Source organism: Sapajus apella, unplaced genomic scaffold (assembly GCF_009761245.1).
Source record: "Sapajus apella isolate SASKATOON/1434 unplaced genomic scaffold, GSC_monkey_1.0 scaffold6, whole genome shotgun sequence".
Taxonomy (NCBI): Eukaryota; Metazoa; Chordata; class Mammalia; order Primates; family Cebidae; genus Sapajus; species Sapajus apella.
In genome coordinates, this window is record NW_022436946.1 from 10,969,085 (window position 1) to 10,993,218 (window position 24,134).

Sequence of the window (24,134 nt, forward strand, 5' to 3'; positions counted from 1 at the left end):
CCAGGCTGAGGTCACCTGGGCCAAGCCTATCTTGTCTCTCCAGCTTTCTTACCTTGCATCCTACCCTCACTTCAGAACTCTGTGTTCGTCATCTATTGAAAGAGGATCTGACAGCAGTCATTTACACACTGACTGCCCAATGAGCCCAAGCCCCCTGACAAACTCATTCACACTGAGGAGCCCCATAAACCAGACATTGCTATTTTCAGCTTTTTAACTGTGAGTTAAATATTTTTATCCCTCTTAAAACAGTTGCATCATAAGCACGTGGGGAGTTGGGTGGAATGAAGGTAAGGAGAGTCTTTTTAAGTCCTAAGAGGCTTTCCAGGCAAAATCTAAATTAGAGGCTTAGTCACATTCATCCTTATAAACCCACTACTATGTAAATAAGTGTTTAATAAATCTTCTGTTGAAGAAAAGAATGATCCAACCAGACTTAGTCTTCTGATGGTGACCATAGTGCTAGAGAGGGTGAACCCCTGGGGAGAACCAGCCCAGCTGCTGGGGAGGCAGCCACAGAGCTCCAGCTAGGTCTCCTAGATTCATCCAGGCTTCCTCTGTCAGGGCAGAGCCTGACCCTCATCCTCACTTCCTCAAACTAACATCATCCCTGCTACCCTCCTTTTGGCATCTAGGTCACAAACAAAATTGTAGAGTTTCAAAACTTTTATTATATCGCTGATTATTCCTCTTATGTGGGAACAAATCCCCGTGTTTGCAGAGAGCATGGCCCCCTTAGGGTATGAATTTCTGGCCAGTGTCCTCCATCTCCAGCTTCCCGACCCAGACTGCGGTATATGACACAGAGCCAGCCTGACTGGATGTGACTCAGCTCTGCAACTTATTAAAGACCTTTGACAAATCACCTAACTTCCCTGTGCCTCTGTTTCTGTACCTGTAAATTAGCAAAAATAATAGTATTAATACCTATCGCCAAAGAGTTGCCATGAGGAATAAATAAGTTATTAAAGTGGCCAGACGTGGTGGCTCATGCCTGTAATCCCAGCACTTTGGGAGGGTGAGGTGTGCAGATCACGAGGTCATGAGATCGAGACCATCCTGGCCAACATGGTGAAATCACGTCTCTACTAAAAATATAAAAGTTAGCTGGGCATGGTGGCGTGCACCTGTAGTCCTAGCTGCTCGGGAGGCTGAGGCAGGAGAATTGCTTGAACCTGGCAGGCGGAGGCTGCAGTGAGTCGAGATTACTCCACTGCACTCCAGCTGGAGAACAGAGCAAGACTCCATCTCAAAACAAAAGAGAGAGAGAAAGAGAAGTTATTAAGGTAGTTAGAACAGTGCTTGACACCTAAGAACCAATTTTTTTTTTTTGGGCCAGGATCTCACTCCATTGCTCACACTGGAGTGCAGTGGTGTGGTCATGGCTTACTGCAGCTTCGATCTGCCAGGCTCAAGCCATCCTCTCACCTCAGCATGGGACTACAGGTGCATGCCACCACATCCAACTCACTTAAAAAAAAATTTGTAGAGGTGGGATCTCACTCTGTTACCTAGGCTGGTCTTAATTCCTGGGCTTAAGTGATCCTACCTTGGCCTCCCAAAGTCCTGGAATCACAGGTGTGAGCCACTGTACCTAGCTGAGCACTATTTAACTATAAGCAATTGTTAATAAGTGCCATATCACTTTAGATTACTTGTCATAAAAATGAAGGGATTTCTGAACAAGTTCAGAGGAAAGTCACAACCAGGAAGTGACCATCCATCCTCCTTTCTCCACGTTAACTACAACGCTGGCCAAGCCCACCAGGAGATGAGCACTTCAGTGTTATCTTCACCCCTTCTCATTTGCTCCTTTCACTACATACAGGCACACACCCTCCTTCGCCTGTGCCTCTCCTCAATCCTGTCCCAAGCCCAAATCCCTTCCACACTATCCCAAGCCCAGAGAGGTGCCAGCCCCTCTTAGCTGGGAAAGTACCATTCCTCTCTCTATAGCCCTCTATATCAACTCTTGGGCCGAATGTGCCACTTGCATGCTCTCCCAACTTACACTTTTGTCAGTCATGACTTTTTATGTGTACTTTAAGCTTATGAAGGGCAAGAAGTAGATTTCTTCTTCACAACAAAGCAGTACTATGGCATGCATAAAACAATTCATTCAATACTTAACTGACTAGTTTCAAAGAAGTAGAAGGAAAAGGAGACCTTCAAAAGTATCTTCTTTTAACCCTGTAAAGATGTTCTTCTCAGCGTCAGACAAATTTGTTAGACAAATACTGTCAGAGGTGTGTGAACCAGAGCAATTCTATCTTAAATAGGAGATGGGTAAAATGCGGCTGAAAACTACTGGGCTACATTCCCAGACAGTTAAGGCGTTCTAAGTCACAAGATTAGATAGGAGGTCGGCACAAAATACATATCATAAAGACCTTGCTGATAAAAATAGGTTGCAGTAAAGGAGCCGGCCAAACCCACCAAACCCAAAATGGTGACAAGAGTGACCTCTGGTCGTTCTCACTGCCACACTCTCAGCAGTGCCATGACAGTTTACAAATGCCATGGCAACGTCAGAAAGTTGCCTTATATAGTCTAAAAAGAAGAGGCACGAATAATCCACCGCTTGTTTAGCATATCATCAAGAAATAACCATGAAGTGCGAAACCAGCAGCCCTTGGGGCTGCTCTATGAAGTAGGCAATCTTTTATTCCTTTACTTAACTTGCTTTCACTTTGCACTGCAGACTTGCCCTGAATTCTTTCTTGCACGAGATCCAAGAACCTTCTCTTGGGGTCTGGATCGGGACCCTGTTCTGTAACAGTATGTATTTTGAATCCTAAGCCGTCTTTCCCTAACATGGGTAACAGAGATTCATAAAGCATGGCTGCATTTTATTCATGGGACATGGTCCTGAAGAACTTACATAATTCAGAACAGATTATTCCAGTCTAAGGGCAGAGTTTGGGGAATGTACGCTCAGAACACATACACATTCAGTTACTGTGCTGTATTTTTGCTTTACTCATACTTTTTAATCGTATCAGCATTAACTCGAATACGTCTGAGTTTTATTTCATAAATAGCATGTCATGTCATAGTATCTTTTATCACATCTAATTTCTGTTCCGAAGTTACTGATTTTCAGGATGTTTTTCAGCATCAGCACACTTAGATGATATTTTGAAAGCTACAGGCTGGGTGCAATGGCTCATACCTGTAAGTCCAGCATTTTAAGAGGCCGAGGCAGGAAGGTCACTTGAGCCCAGGAATTCAAAGCCAGCCTGGGCAACATGGTGAGATCCAGTCTCAATCAAACAAAAAGAAAATACAAAAATTAGCCTGGTGTGGTGGCATGGGCCTGTTGTAGTCCCAGCTACTCGGGAGGCTGTGGTGAAAGCATCGCTTGAGCCTTGGAGGCAGAGGCTGCAGTGAGCCAAGATCATGCTACTACACCCAGCCTATACAACAGAGCCAGACCCTGTCAAATTAAAAAAAAAAAAAAAAAGCTATAATGAAGATTTTAAATTATAACACTGAATATAAAAATAGTAATACAAATGTCACCAAAATCCTTACAGAAATTCTAGCAACAAGAAGAGTTCATGTAATATCACCACAAGTTAGTAGATATTTTTTAAAAAAATATAAATACATTTATAAAATATTAAAATATAAAATATAAAAAATATAAATGGTACCACTGGGTAAGAAAGCATTTTTATAATTCAGTTGACCTGACAGCTTTGAAAATATGAAATGGCTTCATGCCTAATTTGGGAAAACATGCCTGTTGAAATTTTGCACACAATGTGAAGCTTTTATTAATATTACTTATATAGGATTAGTTGAAATTTGCATAAAACAATTTGCATATAACGGGATCACACTGTACTAGAAAACAAATTAGCAGGCTGCCTTTTCTCTTGTTTGGAGATTTAGATCTTGAGGGTACTAAATCATTGAAAACTACACAGCATTATGTACATACATGTACTGCATAACGTGCTCTGAAGGAAATGTAGATCCAGGAGTTCTTGGATCCAAATCACATTATCATAAAATGGGAAGAGGAGTCCAGATGAAGCATATGTGTCAGTATATATGTGTGTACATGTATGTGTGCATATATAGTCATGTGCCATATAATGACGTTTGATTCAACAATGAACTCCATACACAACAGTGGTCTCATTAGATTATAGCTGAACTGACAAATTCCTATTGCGTAGTGACGTCCTAGTATACCTACCTCATTTTTCCCCACATTTAGGGTAGCCTAAGTATACAGTGTTTATAAAAGTCTACAGTTTTGTAATGTTCTAGGCCTTCAGATTTACTCACTGACTCACCCAGAGTACCTTCCAGTCCTGCAAGCTCCTTTCATGTGTAAGTGTCCTACATAGGCGTACCACTGTTTATCTTTTGTGCTGTATTTTTACTATGCCTCTTCTATGTTTCTGTATGTTTAGATGCAGAAATACCATTGTGTTCCAACTGCCTACAGTATTCAGTACAACCCTGTTTACAGGTTTGTGGCATAGGAGCAACAGGGTATACCATCTGGCCTTGGTGTGTAGTAGGTTATACTTTAGTACAGGTACACTGTATGATGTATGCCTGATGATGAAATTGCCAAATAACATACTTCTTAGAATGTATCCCTGTCATTAAGCAATGCATGACTGTATATGTACAACTACAAAGAAACTGTCCAACCAGTTATTAAATGCTATTATTTTTAAAAACATCATGTCAGTCTTTAGTATTATATTCCAATATTATCCTTGCTTGATTTTGCAAAATACGCTTGATTTTGATTATCCATATTAATATTCTTTTGTCAGCACAAATACACAAAATGTGGCAATAGTCAAACCTCCTTATTTACATTTTATCTATGTGATTTCCATTTACTATGTAAGTTACAATGCAGTGTTCCCAAATGTTGGACCTGCTTCTTCTCTCTTGATGAGGCCCAAAATGGTGCTTGGAGGCCAAAGGCCCTGGCTGATTTGGCCCCTTCCCCTTACCTCTGCTGAAAAGACTAATGACTTTACCCCTTCTCTAGTCTACCCAACAGGTAATGCATAGGCTGCATGATAAACTGGCAATATGAGTCATCTGTAGACCACCTGTTAGAAAATACAACCCACAACTCCCTGCTTTCAAAATCTTCTAAAAGCTCAACTAATAGGTGATATGATGTCTACACATCCCCTAGATCAGAGTTCCAATGGGGCAGTTTGGCCGGCACTGTGTCTTATTAAACCAGTCAACAGTTTTTGTTATGGAATGTGAATCAGAACGCTGTTTTGGTACATCACACATGCTCTAGGTAGCTAGGATTCTCTCTCAACCCCATTCATATGCAGTCTGTCTTCCATATCTGTGGGTTCACATCAATGGACTCAGCCAATTGTCAATGGAAAATATTCAGGGAAAAAAAAAAGATGGTTGTTTCTGTATTGAACATACACAGACTTATTTTTCTTGTCATTATTCCCTAAATACAGTATAACAACTACTTACATAACATTTACATTCCTTTGAAAGATACCAGGAGCTAGGGAAAGGGAGTGGGATCAACACAAGTTAAAATACCACAAGCTCACTTATTATGATTTAGTCATCTCTTGAAAGAAGACTCTTAGAATTACTACAAGCCTTTGGTTAACTTCCAAAGTTGTGAAACAGTTGATTTTGGTAATTCTTGTCAGTGTTCTCATTGCTTTTATGGAAGAGTGAATTTCTGGAGGCCCTTACTCTACCATCCCAGAAGTTCATCTTAATAAAAATTTACGCTTATATACATATTTTGTTATAGAAAAATATACCATGATTAATAAAAGGACAATACCCTTTTATTAATTTGTCTTAGGATCAAATTCTGAGCACAAACTGAATGGAAATAGTGGCTCATGCCTGTTAATCCCAGCACTTTGGGAGGCTGAGGCAGGAGGATCACCTGAGGTCAGGAGTAGCCAGCCTGACCAACATGGTGAAATCCTATCTCTACTAAAAATACAAAAATTAGCTGGGCATGGTGGCACACGCCATGGTAATCCCAGCTACTTGGAGGCTAAGGTAGGAGAATCGTTTAAACCTGAGAGGCGGAGATTGCAGTGAGCTGGGATTGTGCCACTGCACTCCAACCTGGGCAACAAGAAAACAAAATTCCAACTTGGAAAAAAAAAATCCTATTTTTTTAAATGGATAATGGTTACCAAGTTATTATGATAATTAGGATTTTGTTTGCATAAAGGTAAATGACAATGTTTACAATAAACTGGAAACTGTATCCTCAGCCATCTATTTAAAGCCTTTAAAAAACCGGGTGTGACAACTTAAAAATGCACAAGAATGCTGGGTTTTTTTTTTTCTAACTCTCTTAGAAGATACAGAGCAAAAAAGTTTGATTGAAACCTTCAAAAGAACATTCTGAAAACTTGACTATGATCATGTCATATACACATTCAGAAACCTCAGAAACTCAGACTAATGCTCCAAGCTCTTGGATCATCTTCAAGGAGCTCCATAATTAGGCTCCAGCCTTGCTTTTCCATCTGATCACCGGATAGGCCACAAGTAAAGTCTCTGCTTCAGCCTTGGCCCATCCCTGTAACTGTAACATGGAAATTAGATGAGAAGAGACAGGAGCAGACAAAGAGGCTAACTGCAGCCCACTGATGCTCCACACTGTACCTCAAATTCACAGGGTATTTAAGAATCATTTCCTATACATGACTATGTACCCATAAAACTTAAAAATAAAAAAATATTAAGAATCATTTCCTGATTAACTAGCAAGTATTATTTAAATGAAAACTCAAAAGGTTTTAATATAAATTTCCTTAAATATTTTTAAGATCTTTTCTCTACAAAAAATAAAGACACTAAGCACTACACATAAAGAAAGGCTAGTACTTACAAAAATATTTTATCTGCTTGTTTTCATTAGTATAGAAGCTACAATGAGCTCACTTAAGCTTATCTGTCTTAACCTTTGATTTAATTTAACCTCCCTTATGTTATTTTAGTGTGTGAAACTGCTCCAAAGTGAGTAGCAAATTGAGCACAAGGCAATTACATTCAGTTAAACATGTTTTTCTTTGCTTAGATTAGGATTTAAATACAAACTTTTACTCAGGCAAACCACTCTGTCAAAATAAACATGGAAGCTTCACACACACACACCCAGCTCTTCAACTATAGTTAACATCTTGGGCTTTTTAACATTCTCTTAATATATTTAGTCTATTCTCCTAGATTCACCATTTCCTTACTTTGAATTAAAACCCCCAAGTCTACCCAGCCTGAGATTCAAACTAATAAAAAATCACAGGTTTCTGGCTGGCTGCGGTGGCTCCCGCCTGTAATCACAGCACTTTGGGAGGGCGAGGCAGGTAGATCATGAGGTCAGGGGGTCAAGACCATCCTCCCCAACACGGTGAAACCCTTTCTGTACTAAAAATACAAAAATCAGCCAAGCATGGTGGTGTGCGCCTGTGGCCCCCAGTTACTCAGGAGCCTGAGGCAGGAGAATCACTTGAACCTGGGAGGCTGAGGTTGCAGTGAGCTGAGATCACGTCACTGCACTCCAGCCTGGGCAAAAGACCAAAACTCTGTCTCAAAAAAAAAAAAAAAAAAAAAAAATTATTACAGGCTTCTATTTTACCTGTTTTTTCCATTCTGGTTTTAATACTCTGATATCAGTAAGAAATCACATCACATCATTAATAGCTATAAAGTAGAAGAGTCATAATTTCCTTGTTTAATAGAAGCCATGTCAACACCCAAAAGAACATGGACCCAGAATATGCCTGGTTTAGGCTGAACATCAGAATGAAGATAATGGTGTCATAGTTTATCCTAAATGTTTCTTAAAAGTATCAAAGTTTCACAGAATAGAAATAGGAAAATCACTTTGGTCCAGATTCCACAAACTCTTTTTGAACACAGGGAGGCTCCTTTGGTGATGTAGCCAAGACCATGTAACCAGTAAGTGGCCTTCTCTCTTGTATTTCCACTCACACTGCACATAGGACAATCAAGAGCACAGAGCCAGCTTATTTGGAGAGATAGTGACCCCACAGCTTTGTGTAACCAGATTGTAGTATAAGAATAGTGTCTTATTCAAAATGTTCAAAACTCATAGTAATCCTTAGAGTACTTAAAAAGTAGGTAAAAAATAGCAAAAACTGCAAATTACTTTTGCACCAACTTAATATAAGTACTTTAAAAAGTACTTAAACTCAATTATAGTATAAAGGTTTCCTGACTCCAATCTTTGCACTCCTTAAAAATAACAAGGAGGTCAATCTGCTTTAGTTAATAGAACTGCTAAACTCAAAAGAGGAGGATTTTCCTTGGAAAGAATGCAAAGAAACACCATTCTCTCAGTATGGAGATATTAAGTAGCAGAAACACCACTGCTAGGGAGAAACAGAAGTTCAGCCTGCCTTGCCTGCATTCTGTTTGGGTCAACGGATTGAGTTAACATACCAACTCCCAAGATGATTTTAAGACCGCTGGTATTTAAATCAATAAAACCTCGGCACAAGGTAGCTAAATTCACTTCTTTACCCTATCCATACCCTAAAATAAATGAAATCCTTATACTACTTTGTTTTCCACAGGCCTTTTCTGTCCTGCTGAACTTCCTGAAATGTACTGTTTCTGCCCCCTGCTTTCCTTCCAAATAACCTGGTAAAATGCTTTATAGTGATTACCCTGGCAGTCATTCTGCTAGGTTCTGGGGAGAAAAGACAAAGCTTTTGCCTGGGGCCACACTGCCCAGCCTATTTCTGAAAAGCTGCATCAGCAACCAACAGGCAAGTTAGAGAATCTGTTCCAACAAGCAGCAAGGAAAAACCTGTCAAAGAAGAGAGCATGTCTAATCCTTATCCATACCTCAGTAAAAATGAAAACTAGACTCAACAGTCAGTCATGACCATGTCTTAGCCAAGCAGTTCACCACATATACAAACTTGAAGCAACTTGCTATAATATGATTTGATTTCAAGAGACTACCTCATAAAATTTCTAAGGAAAACTAAGTAACTTACAATTACAGACTCCCATTGATATTGTTTAAGTTAGTGATATTTTAACTAAACATTCATTCCTTTTCCAATTACTAACTTTTGTGGCACACAATTATAATTTTATAGTACGATCATTCTCAAAGACTCAAAACTATTCATTTCAAAACCAGAAGGGAAGAATAATGTAACATTTGCAAAGAGTTACCAAAAAAAAATCTAAAACTGATTTCTTACCGTAAGAGAATTTGTTATATTAAATATGATTATACTCAACATGTGTAATTATATTCTAAATGAATTCTAACTCATATGGCCAAAATTCATCAAGAAAAAAATATTTAAAATTAATTCTATAAAAATTATTCAAAGTCATCTTTTTGATCTTTTTTCTTTGTTTTTTTAGCCCCACTCCCAACCTAAAAGTTATCTTTAGATCACATATATCACAGAACATTAAAACATAAGTTGAGGAAAACTGATTTATTCCAAAGTCAAAAATTTCAAATTTGAGTATCTCTCATGGATGAAGCCAACAAATTGTTTTTTGTCAACCTAACCCCAAGAAAGATCATGATTCCATATAAAATATTGATACATACACATGACTGGTATTTCATACCCACAGAAACTGTTTGGATAAAATCCACAATATAGTTTGATAAATTCACAATTCTATCACCTAATTTAAAATGCAAAAGCTAAAAGGGAAGTAAGGAAATCATGCAAGTCTGGTGAACATTTCAAAATGCTTTACAACAACATGTAAACTTCTACTCCATATGGTCCTAGAGGCAGGTAAAGAGGAGAAAGCAGAAAAGCCTGAAGTGAATCAAAATATAAACTATGTGAAGCATAATTACAAATCCAGACACACACTGTAAATCATGCAGTACAACAGGCCAAAAGCAAGGCTCTGCTAATCAAATGGTTAAAATCTAAGTGAACTCTGCTGTTATAACAAAATCAGGAGAGCTTGGGGATAGGATTGATACATAGATCACAACGAAACAATCCCAAAGGCGGCTATACTCACACTGGTGAAAGAACCCTCCCCCAGGCTTCTGTTGCCTCAGTTTATCCCGACTATGGGGTCAGAAAGGCTGTTTGCAGCAGCAGCTCCAGAAGGTCTCATTCAAAAAACTGGGCTTGCCCTGAGACCAGCAGGAGAATGAATACTACAGATTCCCTGGGCAAAATTTGCACAGCAAGAGCTCCCAGATCCAAACTTGCAGAGAAACCAAAGGCTCCCCCCAAAGCAGCAGAATACAGATTTGGAAGACCAGCATTCACTGCAAACTCCCTGGGGGAAAGCCAAGGTCTGCACTGGTTCTTCCAACAAATCAGTGTGTGCATTCATCACTGGCTGGGAAGCAGCCACACTACCACATCACAGAGAACCAAAAACTCACCTAGAAAAAACTAAAATCCCCAAATGATGGCACGACGATTTGCTTGTCCAAACAGCTCTATGGTTTGCAAAGAGCTCGTCACAAACAATACCATGTTATCTTTACTTTCTGCAGATCCAACTTGGGCTTAGCAAGGTTCGGCAGCCTTGTAAAACCTGTGTCTCCCAAATCTCACACTCTTTAGAACAGGAATGAGTTTGGAAGCCTCTTCCAAATCAGACATCTGAGAAGGCACAGAGGCTGCCTGGATCAGCATGATGCATGGTGTGTGAATAAACTCTTGGTTCAATTGAGTACTACGTTCTCATTTTATTAATATACACATGTAATTTCAGTTCAAGTGCCCGAAGGAGGAAAATGAGAACTTTCTTATGATTCAGCATTGAAGTTTGTTATCATGAGCAAGTTATGGGCAATTTAGCCTTAAGAGGCCTCAGTTTGCAGCCTGTTCTTGAAAAGAGGTAATTACAAGTAAATAATAAGTCTTTATCTACAAGTGTCAAAGTCCTACATAGCTGGAAAAAAACTACAAAGGATTTTAGAAATGTGCAAGAGACAGGTATTGCGCACTGGAGCTCAGCTTTTGACTGGACAGCAGTGAGTGGGCAGAGACTCAGAGAGGAGGTAAGGGAGGGCAGCAAGAGTTGCAACCAATTTTTTTTCTTTTTGAGACAGTCTTGCTCTAACACCCAGGCTGCAGTTCAGAGGCGTGACCTCAGCTCACTGCAACCTCTGCCTCCCGGGTTCAAGCAATTCTCCCACCTCAGCCTCCTAAGTAGCTGGGATTACAGGCATGCTCCACCATGCCCAGCTAATTTTTGTATTTTTAGTAGAGACATGAGGTTTCATCACGTTGGCCAGGTTGGTCTCAAACTCTTGACCTCAAGTGATCCGACTGCCTCGCCCTCCCAAAGTGCTGGGATTACAGGCGTGAGCCACTGTGCCCAGCCAGTTGCAACCAATTTTGAGAAGCAGAGCCTTCCAAATGAAAAAGCAAACACAACCTCATAAATATAATAGCATTACTGTATACTGGTATACAAATGAACTCAAAGCTGCTAACTTTATGCCATGCCCAAACTGCTTTGCCTACAAGTAATTCCACAACTTTCCTCATGCTCCCTTACCTTTATTGAGGTTCTACTTCTATGTGGATGTTAATATAATAATACAAAACTATAAAATTTCTAACCAGTAAAGACAACGATAAACAAGGCTGAAAAACAAATAATAAACCAGGGAAAGCATATGTCAAAAAGTATCCTGAATATACACTTTGTGAAAATCAGTAAGAACACAAACACCCTTTAAGTAAGATAGACAAAAATCACAAACAAGAAAAAAGCACAAATGATCCATATACATATAAAAAGATATTCACTGACAATCCAACAAATGCAAATATAACAACGAGATGTGATTTTTCATCCATCTGATTGGCAAAGATTAAAATGGTTATTGAAGTTTACATTACAGAATGTGAAGAAACTGCATCACCACTAATGGTGTAAACTGGCAAATCTCCTCCTTAGGAGCAGTTTGACAATATGTATCACAGCAGTGATCCTACTTCTAGGACTTTATCCTAAAGATAATCACATGCTAGTTATGAACTCTGGCCCATTAAGAACAGGAAGTGCCGGTTCAAATGTTCACACTCTCCCAAGCCGACACCAGGAAGTCCTTCTGTGATAGAATGGTTAGATCAACATATGTGTACAATGTGTGAGTGAAGTGCTTCCCTGGTCAAGTATTTTCTTGTTTTACACATTTAATTTCAGTTCGAGTACCAGAATGACAAACATAAGGCTTTTTTCTATTCTTTTTTTGAGACGGAGTTTTGCTCTTGCCCAGGCTGGAGTGCAGTGGCGTGATCTTGGCTCACTGCAACCTCTGCCTTCCGGGTTGAAGCGATTCTCATGCCTGAACCTCCCAAGTAGCTGGGATTACAGGTGTCCACCACCGCGCCCAGCTAATTTTCATATTTTTGGTAGAGAGGGGGTTTCACGATGTTGGCCAGGCTGGTCTCGAACTCCTGACCTCAGGTGATCCACCCACTTCGGTCTCCCAAAGTGCTGGGATTACAGGCATGAGTCACCGTGCCCAGAGAGCTTTCTTCGTGTTTTTAGACAGCATCTTGCTCTGTCGCCCAGGCTAGACACAGCTCGCTACAACCCCTTCCTCCTAGGCTCAAGCAATCCTCCCACCTCAGCCTCCCGAGAGCTGGGACTACAGGCATGCACCACCATGTCTGGCTAATTTTTGTATTTCTGCAGAGGTACGGTTTCGTCATGTTGCCCAGGCTGGTCTCAAACTCCTGGACTTCAGGCGTGAGACACTATGCCCGACACATAAGACCTTTTAAAAGTAATGCAAATGTCCCTATTCAGTATAAAAACAGTACTGGTGTAATAAAAACACTATTGATGTTTTTATATTGAATTTAAGTCCTCTCGTTTAAAAACCTGCATATAGTTTTTCATTATTTATGTACATGTGTGTGAGTCAAGATAGACCCAACATCAACAAAAATCCAACTATATAGCATGGGGGTAAGGCACACTTCCCTCCAGCCAAGCCTTTCCTGCAAGAAGGGAAGGCCATCTCTGAAGCTTAGAGTCCTCATACTCAAATGTAGACTGCAGACTGCAGATGTCACACGTGACGCCTATTAAACTCTCAAAAGGGGAGCTGTGGCATCTTTACTGTTCCTGTCACCAGGAATGGCTGCTTCTCCCTTCTGTGAGTTCTACAGCCCCAACACACCAATCACCCAGGAATCTTCCCTAATTTGCTTCTGCACTGCAGCATATCACCTTCACTACTAAAAGTAAATGTCTAACAGCGGAACTGTATCATTACTGGGGTAAAGAAAGTTACTGTGGCAGGTAGGCACTGCCTAGTAAGAACAGATCCAAGGAGCTGGAAACCATATGGAAGAATTATTTGAGCTTCCCCTGTGTTTCAGGCATGTACAGCTCTGCCTCTGCAGGGCAATTCTTATTTCTCAATGCCAGGCCCTCTTCACGGCTTCTGGCAGCACTGCTCTAGGCTCTCCGTGTCTGTTCATTGACACCCATCACCAGTCATCTCAGGTTCCCACTCTCAGATTACAGACTGTACCCACTGCCAACCAAAAATAGCCAGAACTTAGGCCAGGCACGGTCACTCACACCTGTAATCCCAGCACTTTGGGAGGCCGAGGCGGGTGGATCACAAGGTCGGGAGATTGAAACCATCCTAGCTAACATGATGAAAACCCGTCACTACTAAAAATACAAAAACATTAGCTGGGCATGGTGGCGCACACCTGAATTCCCAGCTACTCGGGAGGTTGAGGCAGGAGAATTGCTTGAACCCAGGAGGCGGAGATTGCAGTGAGCTGAGATTGAGCCACTGCACTACAGCCTGGGTGCCAGTGCAAGACTCCATCTCAAAAAAAAAATAAAAATAAAAATAAAAATAAATAGCCAGAATTTGTTTTTGTACATTTCTGTTTCCACTTCTGCCCACAGCTGTGTTAGGCATAACAACTAGTGTGTTACTTTAATAAGAAGTTGTGTTATACTAAATATTATACTGAAATAAGCACCACACTCAGGAGTGCTCATTTATAAAACGAAAACAAAGCTTGTGATTCAGTTTCAACACTGCATCAAAACACTCTCCTGAGATGACTTTATAACTTGAGGGGACATGATCTAAAGTATAATCAAACCTATGCTTACCCCTAGGGACAAATATACATTTTAAACGTGGCAAGTAGCTACTTAACTTACATGAGCAATTTGATACCTTACTAACTTTCATCTGAATTCATCCTCTTGATTAGTGTTATGAAGGAACAGACCTTAAGGCATTCTATTTTTAATTTCCAATAAAATGAAACAAAAAGAAATGTGAATTATAACACCTAGGCCATCTTTTCCTATCTATCTGTAATTGCTCTTGGGTCAAGGAAGGGAGAGGAGTAATATGATTTGAGTGGCAATATATTTTGAAGGGGTCCAGAATATGCCACTGTGGCATAAAAATTAAAGACCTGAAAGTGTTTAAGCTTCTGAAATCTCTTACTGGCCTAAAAGCAGACACTCCCAAAAAGAATTCAATTAACATAAATCCCCTCCCCAAGAGCAACCAAGGAAAACTGACTCATCACCAGAGATGAGAAGTCTTTACACCACACTAAACTGCTATTACCACAGAACTATCGTATCTTCCATATATTCTCCTGAAGGCCCACTTATCTTTCCAGAAAGTCCTCTGTTTTCCCATAAGTTCCTTTTTCTCCCCTCCCCTTCCCCTATTAAAATAACATACAAGCTCCCACCTCTAACCACTCCTTTGAGTCACATTTTTCTATGATTAAATGTCATTTATCTTGTAATCTGCCTCTTGTCAATTTAATTTGCAAACCCTCAATCACTAAGCCTAAGAGAGCAGAGAAAGTTTTTTCCTCTCTGACAATTTAAATCTATGAAATACACTGTATTATGAGTATATATGAGAACGATGCTTTCTTATTACATGTAATCTAAGCAATTATATGACATTTAACACCTCATCTTCCTTGTTGCATACTTTACACTCTGCTTAATATCTTTCTTATTTCTCACTCTTAGACCTTTCAAGTATTATCCTCATCTGTATAATCTAGCAAAAATAATTTGTCTGAAAAATCATAACATTTTAAAGTATTAGAAATGCTACTCACTTTTTGCTAGTTTATAAAAGATCTCAAGTACAATTAAGCTGAAACATCCTGTTGATCAAATAAAGCAAGTTGTTATTTCAGTAACCACTGAAAACTGGAAATTTTCTGAAACATACAAAATACACACAGTCACTCTGTACAAAATAATAGCATCTCCCCTCACCAGAATTTATTGTTTTTAAAACTGATAAGATGTTGACAAAAATAAAATGACAAAACAAGATAATTAGTACAACTAGGCACAGGGATATACACTTTCTACCAAGGTATGAAAAATAAACCGCAGGGACAAGCCCCTACCCTCTAGAGAAAAATCTCCTCTGCTCAGATGGTCCCAATCCCTCCCCTTGGCATCTAGTTCTCTGATGTTAACCTCAATTAGTAACCTCACATGGCTCAGACGGCACAGGGCTGCTGCTGCGCACAATTAAGACAGGCTTTCCATACAGCAGTCTTGGATCCTGCAACACTGTCATCCTGCTGGGCAGAATAGTAGCAAGTGCCATGTGCCCACTGCTTCACTGAAAAACCACAATTGAGGGTCCATGGCAGGCTCCACCTCCAATCCTTTATTAGCTGTATTAAAATATACTCATTCTGTAAAAATACATAATTTTACAAACTTGTCAACAACCTATGATTATCCCCTTTTCAAATTCAGCTGACCATGTCCTTGCTTATAAACCTAAGTGGGCGGTTCTACACTTGCTACAAAATATCCAGCTTTGACTGGCCCAGCCCCCTTTCCAGCCTCCAGTCCTACCACGGCACCTCACACTGGCCACATCAAACTCCTGGACCAACCAAAACTCAAGGCCCTCTCTCACCTCCCTCTGTTTGGAACATCCTTCCTCTATCTTTAGAATTCACTGTCTCTCTTCCTTTAAGATTCAGCTCAAAAGTCCCTCCTCCAGGAGACATCATTTTCTCCAATGGGTACCCACAGTCCATTATCAAGGCTCCTGTTGTTCCCATGTCTCTCTGCCAGCTTCACAGTGAGTCCTTGAGGGTGTGGATTCTAATGCCCCCAAGTATAATTTAACATTGTACTTCTCGGTCATATGACACAGTAGGTACATAATAAATGTGCAGTAAAAGGATGAGTACATAAACAATGAACGAGGATCTAATGGATGAACTCTCCAGCAGTTGTCTAGAGAAAAGGAAGGGTCTTTTGCTTAATTCTCCGTAACACTAAGCCCTGGCTGATCCCCCAAAGTACATCCTAGGCTCCTCACCTCCTTTCAGCTATACAACTCCATATACTCATTTGACTTCTCCATCTTCAAATCCAATACTTACATTTAACCCAATATTTTGCCACTCATACACTCCTGCTCTTTCACAGCTGTCCTTGTTTAATACATGAAATAACTTATTTACATTTATTTCTATATAAGAAAGATGTACACATTTTACATGTTGCTTTTTGTTTGCTGATTTTTAGCTAAATCATCTGATTTTTTCCCCAGTAAACTATGATAAGAAAGAGAAGATGGGGGAAGAGTAGATAATCATTTTGAGTCAAAGCAGTCCTTGAATAAAAACTTGCATCATACTATAGTCTTTTTCCACATTAACCTAATGTCTCTCAGAGTCTGTTCTTAACAGCACAATGGGTTAACAAGTTTTTTAGTTGGATAAAGTTGGACAAACCACAAAATTTACAAAGCTGTTGTTGACAGGGCTCATTTCTGCCAGGCCCTATGCCAAGGTCTTTCAGATATATTATTTTCCTTCAAAAAAAAAAAAAAAAAAAAAAACACCCCAAAGGATAGCATTTAGAAAATGGAGGCAAAGAAAGCTTAAATAACTTGCCCCAAAGCCACTTTGCTAGTAAGTTATGGCAACTAGGTTTACACCCAGACCTGAAGTACCCAGTCTTTTTCACTAAAACTTTAAAAACTCCAGACCTTACTTCAGCAGATTAGAATCATGATGCAGACAGAATTTGAAAGGTCTATGCTTTCACCTTCACTAACTCTATTACCAGTTACCAAAATATTGTTTACCATTACTACTATTTTTTTTTTTTTTGAGACGAAGTTTCACTCTGTCACCCAGGCTGGAGTACAACGGTGTGATCTCAGCTCCCTGCAACCTCCGCCTCCAGGGTTCAAGTGATTCTCCTGCCCCAGCCTACTGAGTAGCTGGGATTACAGGCATCCACCACCACACCTGGCTAATTTCTAGATTTCTAGTAGAGACGGGGTTTCACCATGTTGGTCAGGCTGGTCTCGAACTCTTGACCTCGTAATCCACCTGCCTAAGCCTCCCAAAGTGCTGGAATTACAGATGTGAGCCACTGTGCCTGGACACCATTACTACTTTTTAAAATCTCTGTTTACCACCAAATCACTAAAGACCATGTAAGTCCCCAGCAGAAATACATCCAGCCTTGCAAACTCCCCCTAGGTATGATAGCATCTGCTCCAGATTATGGATGCAAATGGGGCCCTCCAGTTGCTGAGACATTTTGGGGTACCGGCAATTCTCCAGCATGCCTTTAAAAAAAACCAGGAAATGATGATGCCAAGGGGAAAAGCACTCCGATCATAGCAATGTCAAACTGGTACAGCCTTTCTATAGGGCAATCTGTCAGGATGTATTAAAAGTCATAAAAAATATGCACATCCTTTGACACAGCAAGTCCACAGGGAAGAATTTTTCCTAAGTGCATGCTATAGTTTGAATGTTTGTGTCCCTCCAAGATTCATGCTGAAACTTCTTCCCCAGTGCAACGGTTTTAAGAGGTTGAGCCTTTAGAAGGTGTTTAGGCCATGAGGGTTCCCAGGAATGGGATTAGAGCCCTCATAAAGTGCTTAAGGAAACAAGTTCATCCCTTTCACCTTTTCGGTCATGTGAGGACGCTGTGAGAAAACACCACCCATGGAATAGGCTCTCACCAGCTACAGAATCTGCTGGCATTGTGACCCTGGACTTCCCAGCTTCTAGAATTGTGAGAAATACATTTCTATTATTTATAAATTATCCAGACTGAGGTATTTTGCTGTAGCAGCAGAAAGAAACTAAAACATGAACTAAGTAAGTAAGTGGACAAATGCCCGGAGATATATGAATAAGAACCTAAAAGTAAACAATAGTGGAATGATCACATTTCCAAGGCACAGACAAATGATGATATACCTGTATATTTATTGCTCTGCTAAACTGTCCACGAAGTATTCTAAGTGTAAAAATCAGATTATAAAATATATGACCTTCTTTTTGCAGAAACTATACACGTACTTTGAAAAGTTTTGTGAGAAAAAAATTTAAAGGCTGCAAAAATATATATCAAAATATTAATAATGTTGATCTCTGAGTGGTGGAATTATGTGTTTAACCAGAAAGGCAAATAAAACTTTTTTTCTACAATGCTTATTTTATTACTGGTAAAATAATAAAATAACACAGTATTTTCAAATAAATAAAGCCCTTAAAATGCCAAAAAGTTGGTGATCAAAATTAGGACAGATTTTTTTTTCTGTAAAGAATCTCTTCTGATACCTTCAAGTGTTTTAAATTATTCATAGCCAAAAGCCTGAAGTAAACTCATAGGAGGATTAAGCTGCAAGAGATTTTCCCATTTTATCTCCCGTTTTCAGTTCCCCATGGAATAAAATATATTCTTGGACTTACAGGAAAACTGACATTGAAGGTTTAGTTTCTAGAACTTAAGGACAGGTCATAGGTCCTGTAACAAGTAAAGAATGAGAGAAAGACAAGACTGCGCATAGAGCGCCATGAGCAGAGCACAGAGAGTTCTTCACTTTAATACACAAAGTGTACAGGAAGAAACTTTGATGCATGAGGCAGCATTTTCTATAGACAACATCCGAAGGTAGCAAATACTTCTTGAGACCCGAAAAACTGACTTCTAGGTAAGGCAAGAAAATGTTTTCTAAGATCACAATGGTGCTCTATATAACTTACATCCTCAACAGATGCTCCCTGATTTGAAAATAAACAGCAAACATTTTTCATTTTCCTTTTGAAGGATATACATACTTTAAATGTAGAATTAAAGTACACATCTAAAAAGAAACTATTTAAAATATACTACAAACCTAGGTTATAAAAAGTGTATTTAGTGGCCTAAATATGCAACAGAATACAAATCCTGTGCATAGGGAACAGGTGGTACTCCAAAAAAAATCTACTTGTAAACAGATATATGGAATTCAGAAGGCAATTTCCCATGGAAACATTGTTACAATGGTGGTTAATTCCCAGTTTTCTCTGCAATGCCTATTTAGTTGTTAGTGAGAAACATTTATCCCACATCTGAGTTTTATGTGAATGGTACTGGTGGTCTAAGTGAAGACACCCATAATGCTAGCGGAATAAGAATGGCTCTTTCACTCAGAGCTGAAGCCTCTCAGCTGAGTCCCTCTCCATAAAGGTTTCCACGTAAAGAGACGCCATCCTCAAGGTCATACTCTCTTCCTGGAGGGAGACGAAGTCCAAATCACCATTCCACTGGGAGTCGGGGGAGTGTGTGGAAAAAGGCTCTGCCCCTATTATTTAAGGTGAGATAACTCTGAAAGGCCATCTCATCTCCAGAGCGCCCCAAAAGAGGATCAACTGGGGTCTCTGCTACAGAAGCATCACAGTTCAACTCCTGCCTCTGCCCAATCCTGCTTCTGCCCAATCCTGCTTCCTTCCCTCCTCCACTAGGAATTATGCTAAGAGCACCCTCCAGTAAACCTCCAGCACATGTATCTCTGCTCACACTATTTCCAGGATCTAAGACAAACAGCTAACACTTCATAAGCTGGTAGTGTAAGTTAGATACTGTTCTAATGTATGTAATCTATTTATTTTAAATACATTTACTAGATAGATATAGGTATTTTACTACATCCATATGAGTAGGTACACTAATCCCATTTTACGTACGCAGAAACAAAGGTTCCGAAAAGCTAAATGACTTGCCCAAGGTCATGTGGCAAGTAATTTGAGGAGCCAGGATTTGAATCTAGGTCCACCAAACGCAAAGCCAATCACTCTGCAAATGAACTCCATCTGTAGAAACAGTTCCATGAATTAAGGCAGACTCTACAGCCCATGGGTTCCGTTGGCAAGTCAGGAATGAGTGGAGTGATGAACCATGGTCATCCAATAACTGGAATTTATAAATACTTAAGATCCAGGCCCATAGAAAACTAGATATACTATAATCAGGGTTTCAAAAATGTAGAGGCCTAATGGAACCACCATGAAACTACATATCTACCTTTTGATTATTAGATTCTAAATATAACCATTGGCAATTTTGTCTACCTACAGTGAAAATGTAAACAGTATAGGCAGACAGATGTTTACTATGTAGGAAGAGGATGGAGTGCTCTTTTACTCCAATCCCTGAATAAAAGCCTCATAAACTAGTACCTAATAAATTTCTTATTAGAGGTACAATATCCTTATAATTAATAGTAACTTAAGATACATAACTGCAACCAGTTCAACTTCTTCAACTATAACTATACCATAGCTTCCCCAAGCTCTCCCTAGCTAGTCATCTCCTTTTATAGAGTATTTGTTTATGCCCACTTGACAAACTGAACAGCTAAGAGCTAATATTGCCCTGCCCTGGTAGCCACACTGCCCAAGAGCTACAAGACACAAAACCATTCTATAAACTCCAAACTACAAATAAACACTATTAAGTGAAATCATTAAGTTTGCATGTTTGCAGATATAGACAGCTGACTTGAACACTGAAAACAAACTATTTAAAAGTTTTCAAAGAATACTAAGTACCTCCTTTCTGGGAATAATTACTTGATTTGTTTGCAATATTCGTAATTACAAAATCTGTCACAGTTAAGCAAAAAACTGAAATACACTTAAAATGCTACTACTAATAATGTTAACACTAAAAATTCAAACATTGGTCCTTAGCTGATTCTGAAGGTTTACACGTCTCTTGCGTCTTCCTTTAAAAATTTACCAATAATACCTCTCCCACACCTCCCCCTTATAAAGTATAGCTTTAAAGAGCCTAACAGAAACAAAGGGATTTGTAATTTCCTTATTCATTGATCTTGCACACAGGAGTCCTCAGCATCCAAGTTCGGTTATCATTAACTGCAGAATTGCAGTGAGGGGTTCTTCAAATTAAGGTGAATCATTCACGAAGACTTCACACAATGTCAGAACCAAGAACTGGGCATCATAAAATTTGGCTCACTCCTCTTCATGTAAGTTATATTCTCTGACCCTGACAATGGGAATTTTGGCCCATTCCTTTTTCTCCCCCACTTTCACTTGATAAAATAAGCTCCTAATCAGAAACATAGCGTCACACAGACATACACGTGCTGTGCTGCTAAATATTGAGTTTGCCACTTCAGAGAATAACCCTTACCCACTTTGATATGTACCAACTAGAAAGTACAAGTAGCCTAAGAAAAAAATTTCCTCACGCCACCCTGAAGTGGTCTAATCTTTTGGAGCAAGAAAAAAAGGAAACGGCAAACTTGAAGCTTCACACAGGCCTAAGAAAAGGGGGCAGGGCAAACCAAAACCACCACCAGAACGGGAATGCAAGCTCCCTGAGGACCAGGATGTCTCCTCCTGATTACCGCTGGATCCCTTAGTATTGAACACAGTACCTGTAACACTGCAGGTGGTTAATCTTTTTTGAATGAATAAATGAAAGCTGTCATCATTGTTCATGCACTCTGTGAGAAACTTGAAGCTCATTATACATGTAACCTTTAAAATAACAAGAACTAGGAGCATAATAGGGAAGGGACACTCCAAGCCTCTCAATAACTCTAGGAGAGAGCCTACAGTAATTTCAAGTTTACAAACAAGGAAATTGAGGCTCAGGAGACTGACCTTTCCAAGATGACAAAGCTCTAAATGGCTGAGCCATGAGTCTGTCCCACCCAGAGTGTGAGCACCTTTCTCTCTGCCACATCAATACCAAAATGAAGGTTAAAGCCAGGAGAAAAACAAAAGAACCTGAAGAACACAGGCTGCCAAAACTTGTATTCTCAAACATTCTCAAATGCGGCAAGTTTGTTCCTGAAAATAAATAAATAAATCTCCCTATTTCAATATTGCCGAGACACAGCCAACGGGGCCTACAGTTCTAACAGGCTACATTCAGCCGCCTCTGTTCAGAGCACTGTGGGCTGCTTATAAGTGCAGGTGCCCTGTTTAAAAAGTGCCTCATCTACACAAAGAATGGCTTCAAAAGCTGAAGCTGTAAATTAAAAGCCAGATATAAAAATTCAAATCTCCCTTCATTAAAATACCTACATTGTCTTTCTGGAAAAAATGCCTGACTAAAGGAATTCAAAGAACTGTCCAAATAAGTAAAAGTGTTTGCCCAGCACCTTATAACGAACACCGTGTCTCTGTAGTGAGAACAGAAATCCTGTCACATCTTGGCCAGTTCTTAAGTGCCCCCTCAAAAGGAGCATTCAGGCACTACCTAAGACTATGAGGCTTCCTTCTGAAAATGTTAAGCAGAATGACACAGAGAAAGATTTTTTTTTTTTTTTTTTTAACTCCGGGCTGGGAACGGAAGTCAAGTTCAGATTCTCTTCCTTCCTCAAGCAAGCCAGAGAATTAAAGAGCAAACACACAGGCCCTAAATGTCTCGAGGCCTCTTCACTTGTGGCAATCGACGCAGCAAGCCTGGGTGTGCGGAGAATTAAGGATCTCCTTCTCTCAGGGTGTTACGAGCGGCCTGGGAGCCCCAGGAAGAATGAACCGGTGCCTAAGTTTTCAATCGGATCATTCTTCTCAACTTGGGCGGCTCTTTCCTCCCTTCCTTCCTCCCTTCGGCCCGGCACACACGGCGGGGCAGTGCCAGCGCAGGCAGCAGGCTGGGCCCCAGGGCAGCGCTGCCGCTGCCGGGCGCCCCTCGGAGTGTGGGTCGCTGGCTGCCCCCCGCGCGGACACTGGGCAGGGGCCGGAGATCCGTCCCCGCCGCCAGGCGTGGGGACCACGAAGGAGCAGCCGAGGCGGGGCGGAGGGGCGGGGTGAGCACTTCCTGACTCTCGCATTGTCCACGCACCACCCACGCCACCCACGGCCCCGCCACCGCGCCATCCCCGTCGGGGAGGAAGTTGGCGCTCGCCCCGCCAGCCCCTTCTTACCGTTCTTGGCATCGCCCGCTGCTGCAGCCCCCGCGGCGGCCGCGGCGTTCGCGGCGCCAGTCCCCGCGCCTCCGGCGCCCGCCGCGCCCCCGGTGCCCGGCGCGCCTGCCGCCGCCGCCCCGCAGCCTGCCGCCGCCGCCAGGGCCCCCCCGGCCGCTGCTCCTGCCGCACCCGCCGCTGCCAGGGCCCCGGCTCCATTTTCCTGCTCGTCGCCGCTGCTGTTGGCGCGTTTGTTTTTGCGGCCCCCTTTGCTGTTTTTGGGGTTGGGCATCTCGCTCGCGGGCGTCCAGGTAGGTGCCCGGCGTCAGTGAAGGCGGCTCCCAGCGGCGCGGCCGCTCCCGGCCCTGCGCGGAGCCCGCTCCGGGAAAGAACGGAGGGCGCAAGCCTGCGGTCCCTCAGCGCCCGTCTAGCCGCGCGGCCCGTGCCGCGCCATGCGGGCCGCCGCGCCCTCTCCGGCTTCCTGGAGCCGGCGCGCGGCCACCCGAGGCTCGCAGCAGCGCGGGCGCCGCGGGCCCGGGGCACGAGCTAGACGCTCCCGAGCCGGAGAGAAAAGGCGGGTCTCCGGCTTGTTTTGATTCGGCTGCGCTGACACGCTCTGGGCCCACCCCGTCTCGTGACGACACTGGGGATTCAGCCTGGCCGCGCCCACCAGGTGACTTCACGGCGGGCGGCACCGCCCGTGTGACGTCACGCCATGCGCGGGGCCGGCCCACCTCGAGTGACGTCATCCAGGCGTCCCCACCCCGGGCCTCCTGGGCTCCCCGGGGTTCGGCGTTTGTGGCAGCCCTTCTTGACTTGCTCCTCGCGCCAGTGCGGTGGCATGTGGAGTTCTTCCGTGGCCTCCTGACCTTAATGTAATTGAGGCTTAGAACCGTATGGTCTGGAAAAA

The 24,134-nt window shown here is 41.5% G+C and overlaps 1 protein-coding gene across 1 annotated transcript in view; it reads right to left on the reverse strand.

The window, feature by feature from the left end:
* HECA (hdc homolog, cell cycle regulator) overlaps positions 1–23,823 on the reverse strand; it is a 44,036-nt gene extending 20,213 nt beyond the window's left edge. The window contains exon 1 of the mRNA XM_032274612.1: positions 23,246–23,823. Coding sequence (XP_032130503.1) covers positions 23,246–23,516 — 271 coding nt within the window. The 5' untranslated portion in view covers positions 23,517–23,823. The remainder of the gene's footprint in view (positions 1–23,245) is intronic.
* Between the last annotated feature and the right edge of the window lie 311 nt (positions 23,824–24,134).